General features: G+C 59.0%; 1 protein-coding gene across 2 annotated transcripts in view; it reads right to left on the bottom strand.

Moving 5' to 3' along the window:
- VAV2 (vav guanine nucleotide exchange factor 2) overlaps positions 1–22,431 on the bottom strand; it is a 235,677-nt gene extending 213,246 nt beyond the window's left edge. The window contains exon 1 of one of the 2 annotated variants that reach the window (XM_073022082.1): positions 21,761–22,431. In XM_073022082.1, coding sequence (XP_072878183.1) covers positions 21,761–21,964 — 204 coding nt within the window. In that variant the 5' untranslated portion in view covers positions 21,965–22,431. The remainder of the gene's footprint in view (positions 1–21,760) is intronic. The other variant, XM_073022081.1, reaches the window with a different exon arrangement.
- Between the last annotated feature and the right edge of the window lie 2,111 nt (positions 22,432–24,542).

The raw sequence follows: 24,542 nt of genomic DNA on the forward strand, positions 1-24,542 counted from the left end.
CCGGCCCAGCCACCAACAAGAAAATTGCCTCTCCTCAGGCCCCAGGGGCAGGCAGCAGAAAGCCTCGGGCCTGTCACCTGCCCCACAGCCCCTCGTGTCAAATGGTCTCGTCCGTCCGCAGGGCAGCCCCCGACCTAGCAGGCCACTGCTCGATCACGATAAATGCAAACGGCTTCTGTACTCCTGCTTCAATCTACAGCCTGGCTCTCCCTGCTTAACAGATGTTTCGTTTAAGCAGCTAAATGACCACAAAATACGCCCAAAGAGATGACAGCCCAATTTCTCCCAAGGTTCATTTGCATGAGAAGGGAATGGTGTGTGAAAATTCTATCTTTTCCTTTTTGAAAAAAAAACCACATATATTACAGGTGCAAGTCACAGTATCTCAGGAACCCGCGACGCCTCCTGCGGGGAGGGGGGACGCCAAGGTCTGGACCGGGAAGCCCTGGGTTCCACGACCACCATCGCTGCCCCCGGCGAATTCAGGCAGAGTCTGCATGCCCTCTGAGCCTCAGTCTCCAAAGCTTGCAGATGGAACAGTCGTAACTGCTGCTGCGAGAGGCTGTCAGGGGGCAGGGAAAGCCCTCTGGGGGCCAGCCCCACTTGGCCCCTCAGCGTTTAACTGATCACCATCTGGGTTGCCACAGCAGCCCAGAAGCAGCTGCAAGCAGGCACCGTGGGACCGGTGACTCCACTGTGCCCCAGGAACCCAAGAGGCGGCCACATGTTCTAGGCCAATGACTCTCTAGCCTACAAACCATCCTGGCCAGACCCACAGCCCACCCACACACAGAGGGGCAGCCCAGGAGCTGGCCCACCCATCCCAGGCCACCAGACAGCAATGCCAGAGAAAGGCTGGGGGGCCCCCACCACTCCACTGGGGAGGCGAGTCGTGACTGTGACACTGGCCTCCTGCCCAGGCCACCCATTTCACGCTGCAAAGGACAACCGTGGCCAGCGTGTAGAGGCTGCTGACATGCTGGGCCAAGGCCGGTGCGGGAAGGAGCAGGGCAGGATGGGGCCCCAGGAGCTGGTCCAGGGTGTGGGCTGAGCCAGTCATGGGTCCCCAGCTGTCAACAAAACCCACAGCCTGGGGCCACCTACAGCACCCGGGTCCTGACTCACGATGGGGAGGCAACCAGCGCTTCCCCCAACAGAAGGGGCACCTCCTGGTCTAACAGCATCCCTACAGAGTGCACAGACCTCTGCAGGCAAAAAAGCCTCCAGGGACTGTGGATCCTCTTGGTCACTTCAAAGGGCAGAAAACAACCTTGAGGAAGTGGACAGCACGGCCCAGATTCACCAGAGATGCAGACAGGCACAGAAGAGGAGTCTTCCGCCCCAGGTCACACAGCGCAGATGCAGACCAAGCCCCAGTTCCTGTCCCCAAAGGCCATTCTGAATCACCCATAGCCACACGCACCCACACACACATCGAAGTCCCGAGAATTCATGCTGCCAAGAAGTCGCCGCACAGATCAGCCACCCCATAAAACACACACATGACGGCTTCGAAAGGTGAGGTTTATGGCCTGGATTTATTGACTCAGTTATTCACTCCCAGATAAGGCATCTGTCCTCACGGGCACCCCCTCGGCTCCCACTAACTAAACAGTCAGGAATTGCTGGGTACCCATCCGTCCGGGGCTTCTCTAAGAACATCTCCAGGCTGGCAGCCCAGGCGCCCCGATGCTGGGGCAGGGCAGGGGTCGGTGAGGTTCCAGGAACACACTGCATCATTAGCTAATGTAGAAAAATGGAGATTCACCCAAAGAAAACAGCAGAAAACCCATGTCATTATTAAAAGCAGACATTGTCCCTGCCGCTGGCTCCTGCAGACACATGTAGCCAAGGGGCGGCCAGCCTCCTGCAAGCCTGAGCCGCCCTGAGAAACATCTCCTTAAGAAACAGCAGAAGAGGGAACTTGTCACCCAGAGCACGGAGCACAGACAGCTGGAGTTGTCCGCAGGGCCTCCCTCAGGAGTCATCACACATGCAGATCCGAAGGCAGCGGCGGCTTTTGCTAGTCACTCCAGCGAGGGGGACCTGACTGCAGACACCTGCCCAAACTGTCCTCCCACACACTCCTGGCAGCATCAGGCAGAAATGATGGCCGCATTCTACAGAAGAGGCAGCCAAGGCCCAGGCATCATGCAAGTGGCCCAAGATCTCATGTGCCCACTGGACCCATCTTCCTTCTTCACTTAACCTGAGTTGGGCACTGGCTACTCGCATGATGAGGGGTCTCTCACAAGTCCGTGGAGAAGCTCCCCATCACCACCTTGAAGATGCCAAGGGAAGGGTGGGAGGCAGAGGAGGCGGGCACTGCGGAAGCCGCTGCCTGGCTCACCAACCAGCCTCCCTCCTGGAGAGAGAAAGCAACAGTAAGGAATCCCCAGGGACCCCTGCCTTGGTACCCTGAGTCAGCGGGCAGTGAAGACCCAGTGCCACGGAGGGCCCAAGGAAGGCCCATGGGCACAGGGGATCTGGACAAGTTCCCCCATCTGCACACAGATGCAGAGACCTCAGTGCGACCATCTGTCCAGCACCCGCCCCGCCTGAGTGAGCGCTTAGCACACCCAGGGCGTCACTGCCCTGCGCCCTCACCCCCACTCCGCGCAGGGAAACTGGTGCTGTGCCATGAAACTCAGAGTTCAGAAATGTGTCAAAGTCCCACGACCACGAAAGAACAGGCTTCTGGTGTATGGTAACATCAGCCGCCCTCCCACGCCCCCCGGGCGGGACTGGAGAGTTATCCTGTCACCCTGGCATCCTTATGCCGCTGGCCTCTGGTCCTGACCCTGGACGTGGGCCCTCCCCGGACAGCCATCTGCAAAGGGCAGCGGTACAGAAGATCACCCCCAGAGAGGAAGAAGACCCAAAGCAGCCAGGGCGGACGAGCTGACAGCGCCCAACCCACGCACGCCCTACAGAGAAGGACGATGAGCTCACAATAGCACAACGCTCTCCCTGCCAACTCCAGTGATCAAAGTGGTGGGTGAGGAACCCCAGACACCCCGCACAAGGGTGACGCCCTCGCCCTTTGTCCCTGGGACATTGCCAGTGTGCGGCTGGTGAGACGCCTACTCACCCATCAACACCCCCATCAACAGAAAGGACACCTGCGTGTCCCTAAAGAGGAAGACGAAATGCGGGGACCCCCAGGCCTTGGGATAAGCATCGAATTCCCACTCAGCTGACTGCTGGGAAAGAACCACGGGGCAGAAAAACAACACGGCAATTCAGGAGGGAAATGAGGATGCGGAAGCAGGATCCAGCAGGTCAGAGTCCTGACCTCAGATCACCAGGCCAGGAAGGTGGAGGTTGGGGTGTTGTGAATCTGTTCCAGAACGTTCCGTTCACGCTCACCTGGTGCACTCCAATCGTTGTGCAGGGCTCAGCTAAAAGGCCACTTCCTCCAGGAAGCCCCAGACCCTGCCCCACCCAGGCAGACATGATGGCCCCATTCTACAGATGAGGCAACCAAGGCCCAGGAATCATGCAAGTGGCCCAAGATCTCACGTGCCCACTGGACCCATCTTCCTTCTTCACTTAACCTGAGTTAGGCACTGGCTACTCGCACGATGAGGGGTCTCTCACAAGTCCGCGGAGAAGCTCCCCATCACCACCTTGAAGATGCCAAGGGAAGAGTGGGAGGCGGAGGAGGCGGGCACTGGGGAAGCCTGTGGAAGGATGACCCCAGATGACCTGGGCCCAGCGCCTTCTCACACTCCCTCCGCACTGCCTCTGTGGTATCTGCCTGTGTCCTCCTGGGCCGTGAGCAGGGCTGCCTGTCTGCCCAGAGCCAGGCACAGGGTAGGGGTCAGTAAACGCTTGCTGGGTAGGTGAATACCCAGGCTCACTGCAACTCCGGCTCCCTTGCACAAGGGCCTAGACAGGGAGGTGGCCCCAGAATGGCCCGCAGTGCCCCTCCAACCTCCAGCCTCCCCTTAAGGCAGCCACTCGCCAGATGGGAGTGAACGTCCGGGGAGGTGACCAGGGCACAGGGCAGCAGTGGTCACATCGGCAGCAGCCTCCGTGTGCTGCCTGCTTTTTCGCTAGGCTAAGCACACACCTGCACCCCGTGTCGGGTATGACCACTCCACATCCACCTGGAGGACGGAGAGTGCACCACCTCCCTACTGTGTAAATGGGTACACTGAGGCTCAGAAAGGTTGAGCAAGTTGCCCAAGGGCAAACATGAGCAAGCTACAGTTTCCGGGCTGGACTTGGAAACAGCTCCCTTAACACAGTCCTCTTCCTCACTGTGCCATTCACCCACTCAGAAAATCCACACACTCCCTGTACCTTGTGCCCTGCGCCCAGCACTGCGCTGTGGACAGACAGATCACACCCTGCACCCAGCACTGCGCCACGGACAGACAGGTCACACCCTGCACCCAGCACTGCACCGTGGACAGACAGGTCACACCCTGCGCCCAGCACTGCACCGTGGACAGACAGGTCACACCCTGTGCCCAGCACTGCGCCATGGACAGACAGGTCACACCCTGCGCCCAGCACTGCGCCACAGACAGACAGGTCACACCCTGCACCCAGCACTGTGCCACGGACAGACAGGTCACACCCTGCGCCCAGCACTGCACCGTGGACAGACAGGTCACACCCTGCACCCAGCACTAAGCCCAGCACTGCGCCGTGGACAGACAGGTCAGCACACAAGGCTTCTGCTTCCAGGACTTCCAGACAGGACACTCACTTTTCTGACTGGCCCCCCGAAGTCTTCCAAGAACCTCCAGGCTCTCAGGCCAACAGTTTCCCTCACGGTCTGCACCTTATGGTACCGTGGGGAGCAGGCCTCACCCACCCTCCTGCAAGGCCTTCGTTGTGATTCATGCCCCTGACAGAACCCAGAACCCTGGGTGACAGAGTTGAGGGGTTCATGTGAGTGACAGTCTTTGCCCAGGGTTGACAGGTTTTATTTAATCCTGTTTTGTAAGGCTCTGAGGCTGCGTCCCCCAGAAACAGACCCTGAGATGGAAGGTGAGCCAAGTGTGGGAGGCCAGGTAGGGAAGGAGAGAGGCAGATAACACTGACCCAGCAGGTTGCTGCTGTGGGCGACAGGCTTGGCGCACTGAGCGCTGAGCGAGGATGTGGGTTTGTATCCAGCCCTCCTGGCTGCTGGTGAGGGAGGCCATGGACATGGAGGGGTGCTGGGGCAGGTTGGGGTGCCCGCCGCTCCTAGTAAGGGATGGGTTCTGCCTCGGGGTAGGAGTTGATGAAATGAGACCTTCATTCCCCACAAGGGAGAGGCTATGTTAATTGTGGTAAAGTACACATCACACAAACCTTACTGTTAGTGACATTTAGTGTAATACATTCACAATACCACGAACCCTCCACACTATGGAGCTGCAGAACTTTTTCACGCCCCCAAACAGACCCCCAAGCCTGTGGGCGCTCTCCCCAGCGCCTTCTCCCGGCAGCCGTGCATCTGCTTTCTGTTCTGCGACAGGAGCTGCTATTCTGGACGTTTTAAGGGAATCACGCAGGACTTGTCTTTCAGGCCTGGCTTCCTCCCCTTAGCATCACGTTTTCCAGGTTCATCCACATATATTCCACTGCATGGATGGACTCCAAGTGTATGCCCCACTCATCCACTGAGGAAGCCATTCTTTTTATCCCCATCCTACAGAGAAGGAAACTGAGGCTCCAGGAAAGTCAAGCTCAAAAACACAGTGTCAGCAGCTCCAGGACTCCAGCCCTAGGTCCTAACCACACTGCACTGTGCCTGGACACCCCAGGGATGAAGGGTGTGCCTCTCCTACAGCCAGGGACTCCAGCCAGAGGGGAGCAACAATGCAGCAAGACTGAGGGGCCGGGAGTCGAGGAGCCCAGCCGGCCCAGCTCTAGGCCCGGGCCACGCCCAGTTGCCCTGCCCCAAGCCCGTCTCCTTCCGGCTCTGGAATGAAAACAGATAAAACCAAGAGGGACTTCAGGCAGAGTGAGGCCCCCCCAGCATCCCACGAGGACCTCCGGCATCCAATGGGTGCCTGGTGTCCGTCTGAGGAGCAGCCCAGCCGTTGTACATGGAACAGCTCAGATCTGAAGGGGGTCCTGGCTTTCACCAAAATGACTGTGGGACTGTTTCTCTCTCCTGTCCCAGCAGAAAGATGAGCTAGGGCCTGGGGGAGGGAGGCACAGATGGCCCAGTCACAGGGGGCAGGAGGGTCTCAGGATGTGGCGCTCATAAGCATGAGGGACCAGAACCTTCTGCCACCCGAGGGGGCCTGGGACACAGAATGTTGCTAGACAAGGATTGCCTAGGCACCTTGTGCACCGGGGACACATGACAACAGCCCTGGGGCCAGTCACCCTCCATGCATGACAGCTGTCACTCACCCAGGCAAATGACATGACACGCGGTCCATCTCCATCCATGACAGCTGTCACTCACCCAGCACCTCTGGTTCCTGACAACGGTGGGAGGTGGGACACTGGAGCTGCAGGCAAGTGTCCAGAGCTCACCTCTCAACACGCAGCCTGCAGCCCCTGCCGGACGCCAACCACAGACACACCGGAGGACAGAACAACGCAGAAAAACCAAGACACAGGCCTCAAACTTGGGGGAGCAGCCAAGGTCAAGGGGGCAGCGCCTGAGTCAGGAAGGCCACGCCAAGTCCAGGTGGCTCAGTGCCTCGGGCCTCTGCCCCTCAGCTGGCAAAGGGGATGCACTGTCCACCTGCCCCGGGGCACGCAGCTCCTATGCCCCCTGCCTCTGGAGATGTCCTACGTGTATGCGACAAACGTGACGATCCAAGAAATGTAGCTGCAAACTGGACGTGTGTCCAAACCCAGGGGCGGGGAGGTACACGGCATTCGAGGGTGAGGCCAGGAGAGGCAGGGCTGGGCAGGGCTGGAGAAACTGCCCTCCCTGCCAGAGGGTGCTGGTCCCAGGGTCCCCTAGGAGGATCTCACTGCCACCTCCTCCACTGGGGGATTGGGGGACCCCCTCCTACTCCAGCCACTGCAGAAAGGATCCCCCCGTGGAAGGATGACCCTGGAGGCAGCCAACACAGCATTTTTTAAACTCCCTGACAACAGATGACAGACAGGCACCCCCTCCCCACCCCATGCAGATTTCCAAGAACACAGGGCTCCGACGCCTTGAGGAAACTTGGAGACAGGCTCCTCAATCCCGGGAAGGCCATGGCCGACAAGCACCTGGTGGGGAACGGAAAGATACCGTGTTTTCGCGCTGCCTTTGAAACCAAAAGTACAAAACAAACCAACAGAAATATTGATGACTTCAAGGCCAAGCTGGCCCAGGGGGACAAGGAGTGGGTCTGTTAAAATGATTTTTCTTCATTTTTATACAAACTCTTTAAAGACTGACAAATGAGCCAGGTGCCGTGGCTCACGCCTGTAATCCCAGCACTGTGGGAGGCCGAGGTGGGCGGATCACGAGGTCTGGAGATCGAGACCATCCTGGCTAACACGGTGAAACCCCGTCTCTACTAAAAACACAAAAAATTAGCCAGGCCCGGTGGCTCACGCCTGTAATCCCAGCACTGTGGGAGGCTGAGGCGGGCGGATCACAAGGTCAGGAGATCGAGACCACCCTGGCTAACACGGTGAAACCCCGCCTCTACTAAAAATACAAAAAACTAGCCAGGCGAGGTGGCGGGCGCCTGTAGTCCCAGCTACTCGAGAGGCTGAGGCAGGAGAATGGCGTGAACCCAGGAGGCGGAGCTTGCAGTGAGCCGAGATCCGGCCACTGCACTCCAGCCTGGGTGACATAGCGAGACTCCGTCTCAAAAAAGAAAAAAAGACTGACAAATGAACCCCACAAAACAGAAGCAGCATCAGGATTGCAAAACCTGCAGGTGCCACGCACCAGGAGACCTAACTCAGGGGCACGGCCGCTCAGTCTGGCCCAAAATTCAAGCTCCCACTGCTGACCAGACCATCCCCTCCGCAACCCTGTATTTGTTATCCTTGTTTATCTTTTGGATTCAGAAGCCAAACAGCGTCCGCAGTGCCAGGCAAAGAGTCCTTCAGAGCACAAAGCTTCAGGGGACCAAAAACCGGGCACCTGAGCATGGGGCTTGCCCCGGTGAAGAAGGGGGCTCATCAGAGCTGATGGGGGCAGGGCGGCGGAGTTTGTGGGTTTAGAGTCTCCTCCAGCCAGCTCCTGACCCCAGGGTGAGAGCAGGTCTGCAGGTCCCGGACCGCCCACCCCAGAGGTGTCAAGTGAGCACGTGGGGAGGGGCACAAAGGCTTCAGAAGAGCTTCCGTGCCGGGGGTGGGGGCGTCGGCGAGGTGAGCTCATGGCTCCACCCTGCAGGGGTGGGGGGACATGTCAGCCGAGCACTTCCCACTTGCCAGGCACCAGGCTGAGGGTCACGTCCTCAGCCAACCCCTGGGAGGGGCTCCTAAAATAGCCCCTTTGACAGAGGAGGATACAGGGCCCAGAGAGGCGCCATAGGACAGCCACGAGGTGCCGAGGCAGGATCTGAAAGCGGGTGTCAGAGGCTCAACGCTGTGCCGTCTCCACCCTGGGAATGTGTCGGCCGCCCAACACCCAACCACACACGAGGCCAGGCCCGGAGATGGGTCCCCAGGCAGGGGCTGCATGAGGACAGCTGGGCTCCCAGGGCAGCAGGAAGGAGCGGACGCCGCAGCCATCCGGAACTCAGACAAAGGATGTTGACAGGGCAGGAGGATGAGCCAAAGGAGACTTCCTGCGGCAGAGACGCAGAGCCCAGAGCCATGGCCACCGGCGGGACAGGCAGCCAAGCACTGACCCGGGCCCAGGCACGCCTCCCGCATGTCCCAGAGCCCCACCACTGACCTGTGGCCCACGAGGACCTCCTGCTGTCAGCCTGCTGATTTGCCAGGGCCTCACGCTCCCCTGCAGGCCCCAGCTGAACTCACTCAGCTGAAACAGCATTCGGGGAGCACAGGTGCTAGTGGTGAGGGGAAGGCGGCGCCAGCTGCACACACCACCGCCTTGCCACCTCGTCAGGGAGCCTGCCGGAGTCACCTGAAGGCGGCCCTGCCTCCTGCCTGCCTTCTCTCTCATCTGAAAGTACCATCTTCCTCTCTCTGTTCATCCTCATTCTGCCCCTTCCAGAAAGCCAGCAACACAAGCACAGGGCTTCTGCCTCTGCTGCCCAATGCCACAAGCTGGTGCACGGCAAGCAGAGTGGAATGGAGGACAGCTGGGCCGCCAGCCACCCGGGCGCAGGAGGAGCAGGAGGCCGGGAGCTGTGTGGCCAGAGGGCAGAGCCAGTCAGCCCTGGGGCCATCTCTGGCCTCAGGCACCTGGTTCCCTGTCTCCCAACCTCCCACCAACCCAATGGGCCGTTTTGCTGGTGGAGGGGGGTGCTCCAGAGGCAAATGGTTCTCCAGAGGCGAGAGACCTGCACGGGCTGGCACGAGGCCTCGGCCCCCACACAGCTGCGTGATCTCAGACTGGTCCATCACCTGTCCCCTCCTCCATCCATTAACCGGGGCAGAGCGGCCCCCACCTGGTGCTGCGCAGGGTCTTCCAAGGACCAGGGGAGGTGCCAGTGCTGGTCCTGAAACAAACCCATCCAGAATAGAGAAAGGGCGTCTGTCAGGGCAGAGGGGCCCTGGCAGCAAGATCTTTCCCCAGGACACTGCGGTGCTGTCCCCAACCCTGACGCCACAGAAGCTGATCACCACCCAGCTGCCCCGCCAGCCATGGGGCACAGCCACCTCTCTGGAACCTTCTATCACGCATCTCCCTGGGTCTCAGACTCATCACTGCTGCAGGGAAACACCATCCCCTGCAAGGCGGAGGGAAGGACACCAAGCAGGTGGCCCGGTGCCAGCCAGGTCGGGCTCTGCAGTGAGCGGCGGCCGCTGCCTTAGGTGTCTAATCATCAGAGCTGCTGGCATGCAGCGTCCTCTGTCCCAACTGCTGCTGGAACATGGATTTCAGAAACCGCAACACCCCTTCCAGCAATGACCCAGGACGAAGCAGTGCGGCGGCACCTGCAGCCTGTGGCCACACAGAGCCGTCTCTGTAGAACAACCACCTGTCTCCAACCCTTAGCTACCAAAAGCCATCTACTTTTCAGAGCATCTCGAGTACCAACTCCTCCAGGAAGCTTTCCACCATCACCCTGCCCCCAGGGATCTAAATACCGCATTTGCTGAGGACTGGCACAGCCTGCTGTTGACCCTGCCAACGGCAAAGACTGCACATGCCCCACCTTCTACCCAGTCCAACCCAGGAGGCCCTGGGGAGAAGCAGGAGATGGGGTGAGGCCCCTTCTTCAGTGTCCCACATCACCGGCAGGTTCTTCCTCACCCATGGTCCTCATGTGACTATTAACAGCTCCCTTCCCCATCTCAGACTTAGGTGTTGCAGGACCATCTGGCTTACCTGATTCTGCTTGCCCCGGAATGCCTCCTCCTGCAGACAGGCGCTAGTGACCACGACCACACCCCACTACACCAGTGCGGTGTCCAGGTGCCCCCAGCAGCGCGCCCAGGGCTTCAGCTTCCACTTGGCAGCCAGAGGGGAGGGGAGGAGAGGTGGGTGGTAAGGCAGCAGCCCCAGGAGAAGAGCCGCTCCCTCAGGCCGCCCGCTGCACCCAGCTCTGATGCTGAGGGAGGGCAGGCAGCGGGCGAGGGCCAGTGCCCTTCACTGGGAGTGAGCCGCCAGGCCCGGGGTGAGGGTGCCATGTCCTGAGGCTCAGTGGGGCCTGCCGTGGGGTAGAAACTGTGCTGGGTGCCAGGCACACACTTTTTGCATCAAATCTTTCCAAGAGTCTGCAAGGGGGACACGGTCATCCCATTTCAGACAAGGAGGCTGAGCTCGAGGGACACGGCCACCATTAAGATGCTAAGTGTGGCCGAGCAGGCCAGTGTGGTCCCCACTGCCGCCCCTGTGGGCCACTCATCGTGTCTCCAAGCACTTCCAGTGATCTCTTTCTGGCAGTGTCATTCCAGACATGAGGAGCCCGGCCTCCATCAGGAAAATGGGGCTGAGAGCTAAGTCCCCTCTAGACTGCCCAAGGGTGGGGGCTGGGGTCATGGCGGCGCTCAGTGTGCTTCCCGGCACAACAAGGGCCTGGGAGAAAGCTCTGCTCTTACTGATCGCTTCCTATTTGACCAGCCCCTGCCAAAAGCTTTAGATACAAATGGAACAGTAAATACAACAAACTGCGACCTGGAAGGGGAAAGTCCGGGAGACCAAGAGCCCTTGTCAGGGGGCCGAGCGGGCCTGGGGGCAGGAAAGGTTTCCCAGGACAGGCCTCTAAGCAGACGGCAGCAGTGAGCCAGGCAAGAGGGTTCCCCTTCAGGGAACTGCAGGAGAAAGGCCCTGAACTGGGAGGCACAGGAAGGCAGTCAGTGTGCCTGGAGCTGGGGCACGGAAGGCCAGGGGGACTCGGTGGGGGTGCCACCAGGCGGGGCGGCGCCTCCAGGATAGCAGCGTCAAACCATGTGTGGCTGCAGCACACATGGCTGCAGACGAGGCTGGTGGGGCAGCAGGCCGAAAGAGGGGCACATGGGACTGGGTGCAGCAGACTCTAGCTAGCGGGGCAGGAGGCTGCAAGAGGGACACCTGGGATAGGGTGCGGCAGACCAGGCTGGCAGGGCAGGAGACGGCAAGAGGGGACCTAGGACTGGGCGTGGCAGACTCTGGCTGGCGGGGCAGGAGGCCACAAGAGGGGACCTAGGACTGGGCGTGCCAGACTCTGGCCACCGCCTGGTTTTGGAGGGCCCACTGCCTGATTTCATAGGGCCCACTGCCTGGTTTTGTACATCCTGCAAGCCAAGAAAGGTTTTTATGTTTTTGTAGTTTTTTGTTGTTTTTTTTTTTGAGACGGAGTCTCGCTCTGTCCCCCAGGCTGGAGTGCAGTGGCGCGATCTCCGCTCACTGCAAGCTCCGCCTCCCGGGTTCACGCCATTCTCCTGCCTCAGCCTCCTGAGTAGCTGGGACTACAGGCGCCCACCACCACGCCTGGCTAATTTTTTGTATTTTTTTTAGTAGAGACGGGGTTTCACCATGTTAGCTAGGATGGTCTCGATCTCCTGACCTCGTGATGTGCCCGCCTCAGCCTCCCAAAGTGCTGGAATTACAGGCTTGAGCCACCGTGCCTGGCCAAGGTTTTTATGTTTTTAAATGGTTGAGCAGGTTGGTGGGGGAAGCATAAGAATAATATTTCATGATACGTGAAAATGATATACATTTCAAATTTCATTCTACAAAAATAAATTTCATGGGAGCATCGCCACACTCCTCCGTTTACAGACCACCCAGGGCTGCTGTCGTGCTGCAAGGGCAGACCTGCATAGTCGTGACAGAGACCGTCTGGCTCACAAAACCTAAAATATTTACCATCCAGCCCTGCACATGGTAACATCTGCCGCCGCCTGCTCTAGGAGAGGGACGGCAATGGCTGGGCTGGGACACCGGGAGAGAAGAAGGTGACTTCAGGGGCAGTCAGGAGGGAGGCCTGCTGGGGCCTCAGCTGGGGGCTCGGGTCTGGGCCTCTGCGTAAAGCCAGGGTCTTCCACACCAGCCCCACCGGATTGCCAACGCTGTCCCTGTCCTGGGAATCCCACCCCTCAAACTGGGAAGCCACAGCCCACAGACATGGCCTGGACACAGGGACGAACATGTGTCCCCACAAGTCACCTCAAAAGAGGGCACCACGCTGCCCACCACCCAGGCCAGAACCCAGGGTCCTTCCAGGAAGACCAGAAAGATTTCCTCCAGGGACGAGACATCCTCATGACCTGGGCCTCAGAGCAAGAAAAGGCTCCACAGAGGCACGGGGTGGGCCGGACGCTCACCCACGCCAGACCCCCAACAAGGTCCCGTCTCCAGAAGTCCACCGCCCTGACGCCAGGGCCCCGACCCATCTCCAAGGCCAAACCGCAGGCAGATGCAGGTCACTCTCACAGCGGCCTCCACACCTCACACCCAGCATTCCTCCCAGTCTCATGCTGCCCCACACCAAAGCCAGGGTTTTTGCAATCGCAACACTCGGCAAAAATCTCTTATCTTCGCCAATGCCAGGTTTTGCCCTCCTTGCGGCCTAGGGTCTTTCCTGCTGACCCCAGGCCTGAGCCTGGGATCCTGCTCAACATAGCCTTCAAGTCCCACTCCCGGTGAGTCCCTGTCACTAACAGCCAGGGCTCCCACCCCACCCCACCCCATGCTCCCGGGCTCCTGCTCAGCAGGAATGCCAGTGCTCGCAAGATGAAAGTTTCTCACCCTCATTTTCATTATTGTCCCTCCAAGGAGCCTTTTCAGATACTTTTCCTAATCTCCCTCCCTGCCTGAAATTTTAATATTGCAGATGCACTGTTTCTGTGAGTTTTTTGTTTTGTTTTGTTTTGTTTTTTGAGACGGAGTCTCACTCTGTCGCCCAGGCTGGAGTGCAGTGGTGCGATCTTGGCTCACTGCAAGCTCCGCCTCCCAGGTTCACGCCATTCTCCTGCCTCAGCCTCCCGAGTAGCTGGGACCACAGGCGCCCGCCACCACGCCCGGCTAATTTTTTTTGTATTTTAGTAGAGACGGGGTTTCACCGTGTTAGCCAGGATGGTCTCGATCTCCTGACCTCGTGATCCACCCGTCTCGGCCTCCCAAAGTGCTGGAATTACAGGAGTGAGCCACTATGCCCGACCTGTTTTGTTTTTTCTTTTGAGACGGAGTCTCGCTCTGTCGCCCAGGCTGGAGTGCAATGGCGTGATCTCGGCTCACTGCAACCTCCGCCTCTCAGGTTCAAGCAATTCTCCTGCCTAGCCTCCCAAGTAGCTGGAATTACAAGTGTGCACCACCACACCCCAGCTAATTTTTTGTATTTTTAGTAGAGACAGGGGTTTCACCATGTTGTCCAGGCTGGTCTCAAACTCCTGACCTCAGGTGATCTGCCCGCCTCGGCCTCCCAAACTGCTGGGATTACAGGTGTGAGCCACTGTGCCCGGCCTGTCTCTGTGTTTTGTGTGGCATGCACATCTGTAGTTTATTCATGAAAATAAGATTTCTTCTGACTGCAGTGGCTCATGCCTGTAATCCCAACACTTTGGGAAGCCAAGGCATGAGGACTGCTTGAGCCCAGGAGTTCAAGACCAGCCTGGGCAACATGCAAGCTCTCATCTCTACAAGAAATTAAAACATTAGCTGGGCGTGGTGGCACACGCCTGTAGTCCCAGCTACTTGGGAGACTGTAGTGAGAGGATTCCTTGAGCCCAGGAGTTTGAGGCTGCAGTGAGTCATGATCACACCACTGCTCTTCAGACTGGGCAACAGAATGAGACCCTGTCTCTAAAAATAATCCATAAGAATAATATTTCTTCATCCCCAAAGATGTGATTTTCACCCCCTCAAAAGCAGTGATGCCCCTGTTGAAAACGCAGAGGTTATCAGCATGGCCAATGTGGCGAAACCTCATCTCTCCTAAAAATACAAACATTAGCCAGATGTGGTGGCACAAGCCTGTAGTCCCAGCTACTCGGGAAGCTGAGGTGCTATAATTACTCGAACGTGGCCGGCAAAGGTTGCAGTGAGCCAAGTTTGTGCCACTCATTCCAGCGTGAGGGACAAAGGGAGGCCCTGTCTCAAAAAATATAGAGAGAGAGAGCATAGGTTAAGTAAAACATATTATTATAGGCTGGGCACGGTGGCTCAAGCCTGTAATCCCAGCACTTTGGGAGGCCGAGACGGGTGGATCACGAGGTCAGGAGATCAAGACCATCCTGGCTAACACGGTGAAACCCCGTCTCTACTAAAAATACAAAAAACTAGCCGGATGAGGTGGCGGGTGCCTGTAGTCCCAGCTACTCGGGGGACTGAGGCAGGAGAATGGCATAAACCCGGGAGGCGGAGCTTGCAGTGAGCCGAGATCCGGCCACTGCACTCTAGCCTGGGTGACAGAGCAAGACTCCCTCTCAAAAAATATATATATATATACACATATACATATTATTATAATTAGTGCTACACATTTGTTTTTGCTTTTTTATTGCAACCACCAAAATTCTGAAAATATAGATGTGGGTTACGTTATATTTCTATCTGGCAGCACTAATATAGACAGAAAACAAATACACATGTCAACATGCATAGACATATATGGATACAGAGACACATACATAAATACATACACACATACACCAATTCCCCAGGTGTGAACACTGAGAGTGCCTGGAAGCAGGAAAAGCCCAGCAGCACTGAGCACACCTCATCCAACCTTCCCTTCTTTTTTTTTTTGCGAGGTGGGGGGAGTTGGCTTTTTTTTTTTTTTGAGGTGGAGTCTCATTCTGTCACCCAGGCTGGAGTGCAGTGGCGCGATCTCCACTCACTGCAACCTCCATCTCCCGATTCAAGCGATTCTCCTGCCTCAGCCTCCCAAGTAGCTGGAACTACAGGCGACTGCCACCATGCCCGGCTAATTTTTGCATTTTTAGTAAAGACAGGGTTTCACCACGTGGGCCAGGCTGGCCTCAAACTCCTGATCTCAAATGATCTGCCCGCCTCGGCCTCCCAAAGTGAGGGGACTGCAGGAATGAGCCACCATGCCCAGCCCTGATCTTGCCTTCTAAATACCCCTCTCCACTACCAAGGAACCAGAGCTCCTTGGACAAACAGCTGGTTCCTAAGCTGGGATGATGGAAACGCAAAGTGAGCCTGGAACATCTTGTGCCAGGAAGTCAGGCACGGTATTCACACGTCCTCTGCACTCGAAGAATGATGAGGACGAATCAAAAGACACAGGGAAGCAAAAGCTGGTGTAACACGGTTCTCATTGGCCAAACCTGAGACGTCAATATAAATAATGATGGTAACAGGTTATACGCATGGAATAAAATAGGAAATCATAACTCAAACTGGAGACACGGCAGGAAGGGACAGAATGAGGGAGGGAGAGAGGAAAAAGAAAAGCAGAGATGGAGGAGAAGAAAAGGAAGAAAAGAGTGAGAGAGATGAGCAGAGAATGACAAGAGAGGAAGGAAAAGAGGGAGAAAAGGAGAAGCAAACAGCAAGATATTTATATTGATTCAAAGTATCTTCTTTAAGTATGTGTTAAGGGCAAAGGGAAGCAAAGTAACTTCACAGTGAAATCAAGCAAACTCCACCTTAACAGAGTAATTAAACACAACATCACCGGCAATGGGGCACATCCAAGCCCTGTGCCAACTGCTAGGAGGAAGCAGGAAGGATGCAGCATGGAGGCTGAGCTAGGCCCCTACAGGTGCATGGCCTGAACCTGCTGATGGGGGAACATTCTGTAACCAAAGGAGGCTGTAACCTTCCAAAGAGTCAAGGTCATGAACATCAAAGAAAGGCTGAGGAGTGGGCCCAGGTTGACAGAGGGGGACACAGCCACCGGCAGCCCAGGGTCCTGAGGCTGCTGTATGCCGTGAAGGGCATTTTCTGGGACAACTGTGGAGAAGCGGACGGGTCACGGATTGCTGCTGTTGGCTGGATGGAGACGGCGGTGCTGTGGTTACAGAGGAGCATGACCTTGTTTGTAGGAAACGCACTGATGCATTTGGGGTGCAGGGCATCGAGCCCCATACTTCCCCTCAAATGGTTCAAGTTACCTGTGCTGTACTTGTAACTTTCCTACGACTGAGATATTTTCACATTTTTTTAGAAAATACAATCTATCCCCTAAAAAAAAAAGGCATCCTTGTCTTCCTCACAGCCAGCATTCCCTCCTCTGCTCCCAGCAGCCCTGTGTTTTGGACCCCGGCTACACCAGCCAAGCCCCTTCTGCTGGCACCGGGGCCCTTCGGGTATTTCCCTGTCGCTTTTCAGTTACCAAGCTCCTCATCAACATCCACTGGGGCCCTTGCGCGACGAGAAGCCTCACGAGAGCGGGGACAGCCCCGGCCTGTTGTCCTCCCTCCCCTCACAGGCACAAAGCCCGCATGGCATGCGGCAGGGTTTTATTATTATTTATTCATTTATTATTTAATTATATTTTATTTATTTATTTATTTATTATTCCTTGAATGAACGCACAAGGTTCTGAGGGACCCAGAGAGGAGCAAGCCCAGCCACGGCCCTGCCTTGGAGGGGCTCAGACCCGGAAGCGGGGCAGTCACACAAAGGTGCTCCAGACACACTCGGTCCCTCGTTAGGATCGAGGTCCCTCGTTACACTCTCCAGCTGTCCAGCTGCTGAGTTTTGCAGAACGAGCAGCAAGGGTACTGTGTAATGAAACAAAAAGCGGAGAGGACGAGGCCAGAGGGAGCCCTGGAACAGTGAAGGAGTGAGACGGAGGTTCGAGCGCGTGCAGGACAGGGTGGGGAGCGGGTGAAACCCAGGGAGGCTGCCAAGGGGAGGCAGCCCCGATACCAGCTCCTACAGGAAGAACCAGGTTAGAAGGAGAGAAGGTCTTCCAGCAAGCGCACAGCTCATGATGGCACACATCAAAAAGGCCCTGGAGGGGGGTGCCAAAAACATCGCCAGGCTGGCGTGTCTGGGAACAGGCAGGGAGCACGGCGTGTCTGGGAAGAGGCAGGGAGCATGTCGTGTCTGGGAACAGGCAGGGAGCATGGCGTGTCTGGGAACAGGCAGGGAGCACAAGGAGTTGAGGCAGAGGTTGGGGACAGACCCTGGCGGGCCCGGGGCCAAGCCTTTGCGTGGTGTCCCAGCAATGGCTGCCTGATCTGTTTTACGGGGAAGAGGCCACCAGGGCGATGTGCGCAAGTCAGAGACTGGGCGGGTGGTGCCCTAAGGGTGCAATCTGCAGATGCTGGCACAGGCAACCTCGGGACCTCCCAACCGAAGCTTCTCCAGACATACCCAGTCTCTTGTTAGGGTCAGCAGATTGTGGTCATACCCAATTAGTTTAATTAAACCCATGGGGCTTCCAGGCACTTTGGATAAAAAATAAAATAAAATAAAGTAGATCTTGCCAGCTTCAAAAGAAATGACCAGGTGGGCAACTGGGATCTCTGTGACCACCTCCTAGCACCCGGTTCTGCGCACAGCAGGTGCTGCATAAATGCACACTGCTATGATGATCCATTAGGGCAAATAACCCAGCCTAGATTAAACTCAAAGTGGGAGGGGCGCTCCAAGTCCTCTGAAAATAAGATGTCACCATGAGAAGCCAGGGGAGATTCTGGAAGGAGGGAACATCATAGAGGCCTCCGGGCTAGACGGCCCCATATGCCATGACTGGCAGGGAGGTGGGAGACTCCCCAGCATGTGCCCTCGAGGGACCCTGCAACTCACTAGCCAGGGATCACACGCACCCACCCCCCAACCCAGCCACCCCTTGAAAACAGACACACACCATGACGATCCAAGAACGAGGCCAGGGACATCTCTCAGAAAGTCCGCAAGACAGCAAGCCCGCTTAGGAAGGTCTGCAGTCCTCATTTATTTAAACAGTCTTGGGAGGGAAACTGCAATCCCTATGTTGGTTTTGCCACTTACCGATCTGGGCAGGAGCGGCGGCGTGGTGAGGAGTCACTCAAGCTCTCCGAACCTTGATGGCCTCACCTATTAAACACAGGTGGCAACCCCCACCTAAGGTTGTGCTTAGGCCACAGCAGGGCAGGTAAGAAAGGGCAGATGTGATTTTTCTATGACCCAACCACCAAGGGTGGAGATGACCTCTTCCCCATCCCATCCCCACTCCTTAAGAAATATGAGTTTCAGCCAGGCGCGGGGGCTCATGTCTGTAATCCCAGCACTTTGGGAGGCTGCGGTGAGCAGATCACGAGGTCAGGAGTTCGAGACTAGCCTAGCCAACACAGTGAAACCCCATCTCTACTAAAAATACAAAAAATAGCTGGGCATGGGTGGGGCGCCGTGGCTCACGCCTGTAATCCCAACACTTTGGGAGGCCGAGGCGGGCGGATCACGAGGTCAGGAGTTCGAGATCTGTCTGGCCAACATAGTGAAATATCGTCTCTACTAAAAATACAAAATTAGCTGAGTGAGGTGGCACACGCCTGTAATCCCAGCTACTCAGGAGGCTGACACAGAAGAATCACTTGAACCTGGGAGGCGGAGATTGTGGTGAGCTGAGATTGCAGCATTGCATTCCAGCCTGGGCAACAAGAGCGAAACTCCATCTCAAAAAAAAATATATATATATACAAAAAATTAGCCAAGCATGGCGGCAGGCACCTGTAATCCCAGCTACTCAGGAGGCTGAAGCAGGAGAATTGCTTGAACCCGAGGTGGAGGTTGCAATGAGCTGAGACTGCGCCACTGCACGCCTGCCTGGTCAACAGAGCGAGACTCCATCTCAAATAATATAATAATAATAATAATAATAATAATAATAGCTGGGCATGGTGGCACGTGCCTGCAGTCCCAGCTACTCAGGAGGCTGAGGCAAGAGAATCGCTTGAACCCAGGAGGTGGAGGTTGTAGTGAGCCGACATTGCACCACTGCACTCCAGCCTGGGCGACAGAGCAAGACTTCATCTCCAAAAAGAAAAAAAAAAAAAAGTGAGTTTCCCAGATAACAAACACCAGCCATATAGAGAAATGAAGTCCCTCTCCCAGCTCCTGTGTGCAGCCAGATGCAGTAAAGGGGTTTCTCCACGTGTGAATGTACAGATGGGGCCGTCATAGCCAACATGAGGGTTAAGGGAGCACCTGCAGCCATCCCTGTGCAGGCAACAGCCGTACAAAGGTGGCCCACCCTCCACGGGACAGAGGAGTGGAGGGCAACGTCAGCCTCAGCTACACAGGGCCATACATGCCAGTGTCCAGGTGATGGTCATTTCATGGGCACTGTGCTAAGGGTGTGCCTTCTGTGCCTGCCCTTAGCAAATCCTCACAGCATGGCTAAGAGGGGACTGCTATGACTGTTCTCATGACACAGATGGGGAAACTGAGGCTCTGGAGGTCATTGCCTACCTGGGAGGGGACAGTGCCAGGATTCAATCAGAGCAGAGAGCCACACAGATACACACCCATGTGGTCCTCCTACCGCCCAGGCCCCTACACACCCTCCACCCACCCAGCAGCAGGGCCCCTACACACCCCTTCACCGGCTCGGCAGCGGGACCCCCAGATGCCCCTGCACCGGCCCAGCAGCAGGGTTCAAGGGGCCTGTGCCAGGGTTCATATTGCTGCCTGGCCAATGGCTCCAGAGACCCCGGGAAGTCTCGGGCTTGAACTTCCAGTGCAAAGGCTGAGCCAAGCCACCTGCCACAGCCAGGGCCCCCTCTTCTTCCCATCTTCCCAAACCACAGCTGGGGAGGGGCAGCTGGGAGACCCAGCGAGTCCTCCCAAGGCTCCTCTGTGCTGACCCAGCTGCCCTGCCTCTGCCCTGAGCCCCAGCCTGCAAGCAGCCGGAAATCCTGCCCAAGCAAGTCAGCCTGGGCAGCCCCTGGAACTCACATCAAAGGCAGCCGCCTCGGTTCAAGGCCCAGCCCTGCTCCCCCACAGCTACCCTTCTCCTCAGTTTCTCCAGCCATAAAATGGAGTCCAGACTTCCCAGTCCCCGTGGGGCTCTGAGAACAGATCTGGGGAAGCCCGCTGCAGCGGTGACCGCCACCTGCACCTGACCACTGACACCCTGCGGGAAGAAGGGCTGGCTCCCAGGGAGGCTCCTGAGGGCACCTACTAAGCCGGTCCAGGCGGTGCTGGGTAATAATTACCCAGTGGGAAGGCGGCCCCTTCCCCTCAGGGCTTGCCTTTGTCAGCACCCCCCACCCCAACCCAGCAGAGAAGGGCCCGGTCTCCTAGGAAACGCAGTCACCACCAAAGGGCAGAGGCCTCGGCAGCCCAGCCTGGAATCGCTAGTGACTCACTCTCCCTCCTTCCCAGGAACCACGTCCTAAGTCCCACTGGTGAATGGTCCCTCTCCACATGGAGTTGCCACTGCGCGCCGTGAGGGGCTGCTGAGCTGGCTGGAAGGTGGCGCCTCGTTGGTGCTGGTTGGACCCGGCTGGCACCCCCTCTGCCTCCCCCGACCTCTTCTAAGCTGCTCCCAGTAAGGATTCCGCGACCCCCGGAGAAGAGGATGGAAGCCCCGATTCTGCTCAAGTCTTAGCCAAGTTCCCTTTAAGAGGCCAAGAAAAGCAGCTCCGTTCGGCGGGGCAGGCATTTTCCTGCGTGGCCCCGCGGCCGCACGCGTGTCTCCGCCGCGACAAAGACCACACTCAGCGCCGAAGGAGGGGTGGGGGTGTTAGGAAAGCGATGGGGGCCAGGACCGGCGCCAAGTGGCCCTGGGGATCCTCGAGGCGGCTCGACCCGGGCCCGGGTCCTGGAAGAGGCGGAGGCCGGCGAGGGGGCGGTGCCCGGGGCGAACCCAGCTCCCTCCGGCCCGGAGGGCTCCCGCCCCGAGCCCCTCCCGGGCCCTCCAGCCGCGCCCCGGGCCGGCACAGCGACCGCGCCCGCTCTTCCCCCGGCGTCCGGCCAGCAGGCGCGAGGCCCGAGGATGCGCCCCACGACGCTTACACCCGGCTCGGCAGGCTCCCCGGGGGCTGAGGGGCCACTCGCAGGGCCCCGCAGAGCCAGCGCAGCGCGGGAGCCTCCCCCATCCCAGGCGGCGCAGACCGCGCAACCGCCGCACCGGAGCAGTGCCCGGGGGTTGGAGGGACGGCGGCGCGACCCAGGCTGGAGGGACTTTGGCCAACTTCGCGCCTCCTGAGGTCGCGGCTCGGAGGGCCGGGGCGCGCCCTCCCGTCGCCCGCCCGCGTCCCCAGAGCACGGCCGCCCCAGCCAGGGCGCCTGGGCAGCCGCCGCTGCGACCTCCGCGTTCCGTCCGCGCGTCGGGCAGCGCGAACGCCGGAGCCCCGGGGCCCTCCCGCCGCGCCGGGCGCTCACCTGGGACATCTGCGGCCGGAAGTTGATGTCCTTGAGGTCGATGGAGCCGGGGGAGAGGTTGTGCAGCAGCTGGCACAGGAGGACCCCGTCGCGCAGCGCCTGCGCCAGGTCGAAGACCACGGCCGAGGGCCACACCACCCGGTGGTTGGGCGGCAGGACCTTGCAGTCGATGAGCCAGCGGCCGCACTGCCGCCACTGCTCCATGGCGCCCGCGGGCCCGACCGGCTCAGGGCAGCGCTGGAGCCAAAGTGCAGCGGCAGCGGGGCATCCCGCCCGCGCGCGCGGGGCTCAGGACCGGGGCGGGGCTTCGCGCGGGCTGCCCCAGGTCCCCCGCTGCGCCGCCGCGCGTCCCCTCCTCTTCCTCCTCCTCCTCCTCGGGCTCCTCTCGGGCCGCCGCTCCCGCCCACGTGCGGCCGCGGGGCGGGCAACGGGCAGCGCGCCGGATCTCCCCGCTTCACACACGCAAGTGCCCGCGGGCCCCGGGCCGGGCTCCACGCAGCCAGTCGCCGCAGCGCTCCCCGATCCGCGCCGCCGGGCGCCGCATTCTGCGCTCCGGGCGCCCCGCGGCCGCCGCCGCTCCTGCCCCGCCCGAGACAAAGGCCCGGTGGGGTCGCTCGCTCCGCGCGTCCCGGGCCTGGGCCGTCCGCGTCGCCGCCGCTTTGTTCGCCCCGCCCGCAGTCCCCACGCCCGGCGCTGCGACTCGATGACTCCGCGGCTCAGCGGCTCCGGGGCGCTGGGGGCGCAGGGGGCGCGGCCACGGCCGGGCGGGGCAGGGGCGGGGCCGGAGCACTCGTCTGGCACCTCCCCGCGCCCCAAGCACCGCCCCCGCCCCCGCCCCCCCACTTCCTGCCCCGCTACCGCCCGCGAAAGTTGCGGTGGGCGGGGGTTGAGGCGAAGGCCCAGGTCCCGGCGACTTTCTCCGAGGGCGCTCGGACTTTGGGGAGCCCTTCTCCATGGGGGAGCGACCTCGCCCTTGGAGTGATGGCCGGGCGTCCCTCCTGGGTGTCTTTGGGCCTCCGTGGAGGGCAGGAGGTGGTCCCTGTCGCGCTGGGCGCCCTCGCATGGCCGTTCGGAAATGACAGACTCGGGAGGGGGCACCGGGCTGGGCCGAAGCTTCCTGAGCCCCCTTGGCCCATCAAGCCGCCCCAGCGGGATACCCGAGGCTGAGGCCGAAGGCGCACGGACCAGGACTCCCAGAGCCCTCTTCCTGTCCTCCGCCCTGGCCGGGGGCCCACAGGAAGACCCCCGACGCTGCATAAAGGCCAGGATTCCCCAGCTTTTGGCCCAGAGTCCTGGCCACTCGCAGCTGCCCAGCGGGCAGTTCTTGGCGTCCAGGACGGAATGCGTAACAGAAGTGAGGGCAGGAAGGTGCTCTCCGGCCCAGGGTCGCAGCCGGCCCCCGTGCTGATCCGCCCTGATCTCCCTTCTGGGCCACACCCTGGGTGGTGGGGGCGCGTTCTGTCCAGCTGGCAACGTGTGATAGTGGGAGGGGCTTCAAGGCCAAACAGATTCTGCAATTGAAATTATATGGATCCTGGCTCAGCTGCCAGGAACCGCGGGTGTTCACTGCTGATTCACTGGGGGACCCCGGGCAAGTCCAAGCCCTTCTCTGAGACTAGCTCAGCCCCGGAGACTGGGGTGCAGTTTCTGAGGGCCCCCACCCTGGACTCGGGTGGAATCCTGGGCCTGTACGAGCTGGGGCAGCACTGGGCAGCCCCCGGACTCCTTACCCCTTGGCTTCCCTGTGCAGGGGCCAGAACAGGGGGATGCGAGGAGGGAGCCCAGAGAGGGTCCCCTGGGTCCAGGGCCTCCGATGGGGCTTCTGTCCTGGAAATTGGCCTCTGCAGAGAGTCACACTCGCCCCTTCTCCACTTGAAGTGGAAGCAGGGGGTCCCAGCTTAGGGTCTGGCCTGCAGTGGTAAACTCAGGCCAGGTGACAGGTGAGCCGGCGGCTCCCGTCTCTTGCCCTTCCCCGAGGAAGCAGCAGTGGGCACCTTTAGGGCAAGGGGGAGAGCCTTGCTCACCGGAGGAAGATGGGGCAGCAGTTTGGACTCATCGGCATCTCCCTGAGAAATCAGAAAGCCAGGAGTGAAACCTGAGCCGGCCCCTCCAGCCCCATCTGAGAGCCTGCGCTGATGCCTCCTCCTGCAAAGCCTCGACCCCTCGGCTCTAGAGTGGGGGGACACCGCTCCCACCAGACTTGCTTGTGAAGAATGAACGGATAAATTATCCACGGTGGGGGGACAGAAAGGGCTGAGAGAGGAAGAACTACCCACTCTCCCAACCCCTCGCCTGGAGCACGGGACATTGATGCACTAAATGTCTCTTTCCCCAGGTGGCTCCCTCAGCAAGAAGGGGGCCTCTGTCCTCACTGTCATTGCCCTGCCTGCTCTGGCCAAGAGGACCGGCCAGGTCTGGGACCCAGGCAGCTGCCCCCCAATAATGCCATGGGTACCTGCTGCCCCCTGGTGGTGCTGTCACCACCAGGCACCTGGCTGCACCCAGGAGGGGCTGCACAGAAAATCTGGGGTTGACCCTGGAGAAGACCCAAGTCAGGAGACACAGACCTCACCACAGTGGCCCTGAGCCACTCAGGCCTCCCTGGTTCCCAGGTCCTGATCTGCATAATGGGGACATTCACCGGCCCTGTGCACCTCCCAGAATCCTTGGAGGCTCTGAGGGCAGGATGGATGTGATTCAATGAATAAAAGCTTGGTGGGGCTTTTCCAGCAGCTCATGCCTGTAATCCCAGCACTTTGGGAGGCTCAGGCAGGCAGATGGA

This window comes from Chlorocebus sabaeus, chromosome 12 (genome assembly GCF_047675955.1).
Source record: "Chlorocebus sabaeus isolate Y175 chromosome 12, mChlSab1.0.hap1, whole genome shotgun sequence".
In the NCBI taxonomy this organism is placed as follows: domain Eukaryota; kingdom Metazoa; phylum Chordata; class Mammalia; order Primates; family Cercopithecidae; genus Chlorocebus; species Chlorocebus sabaeus.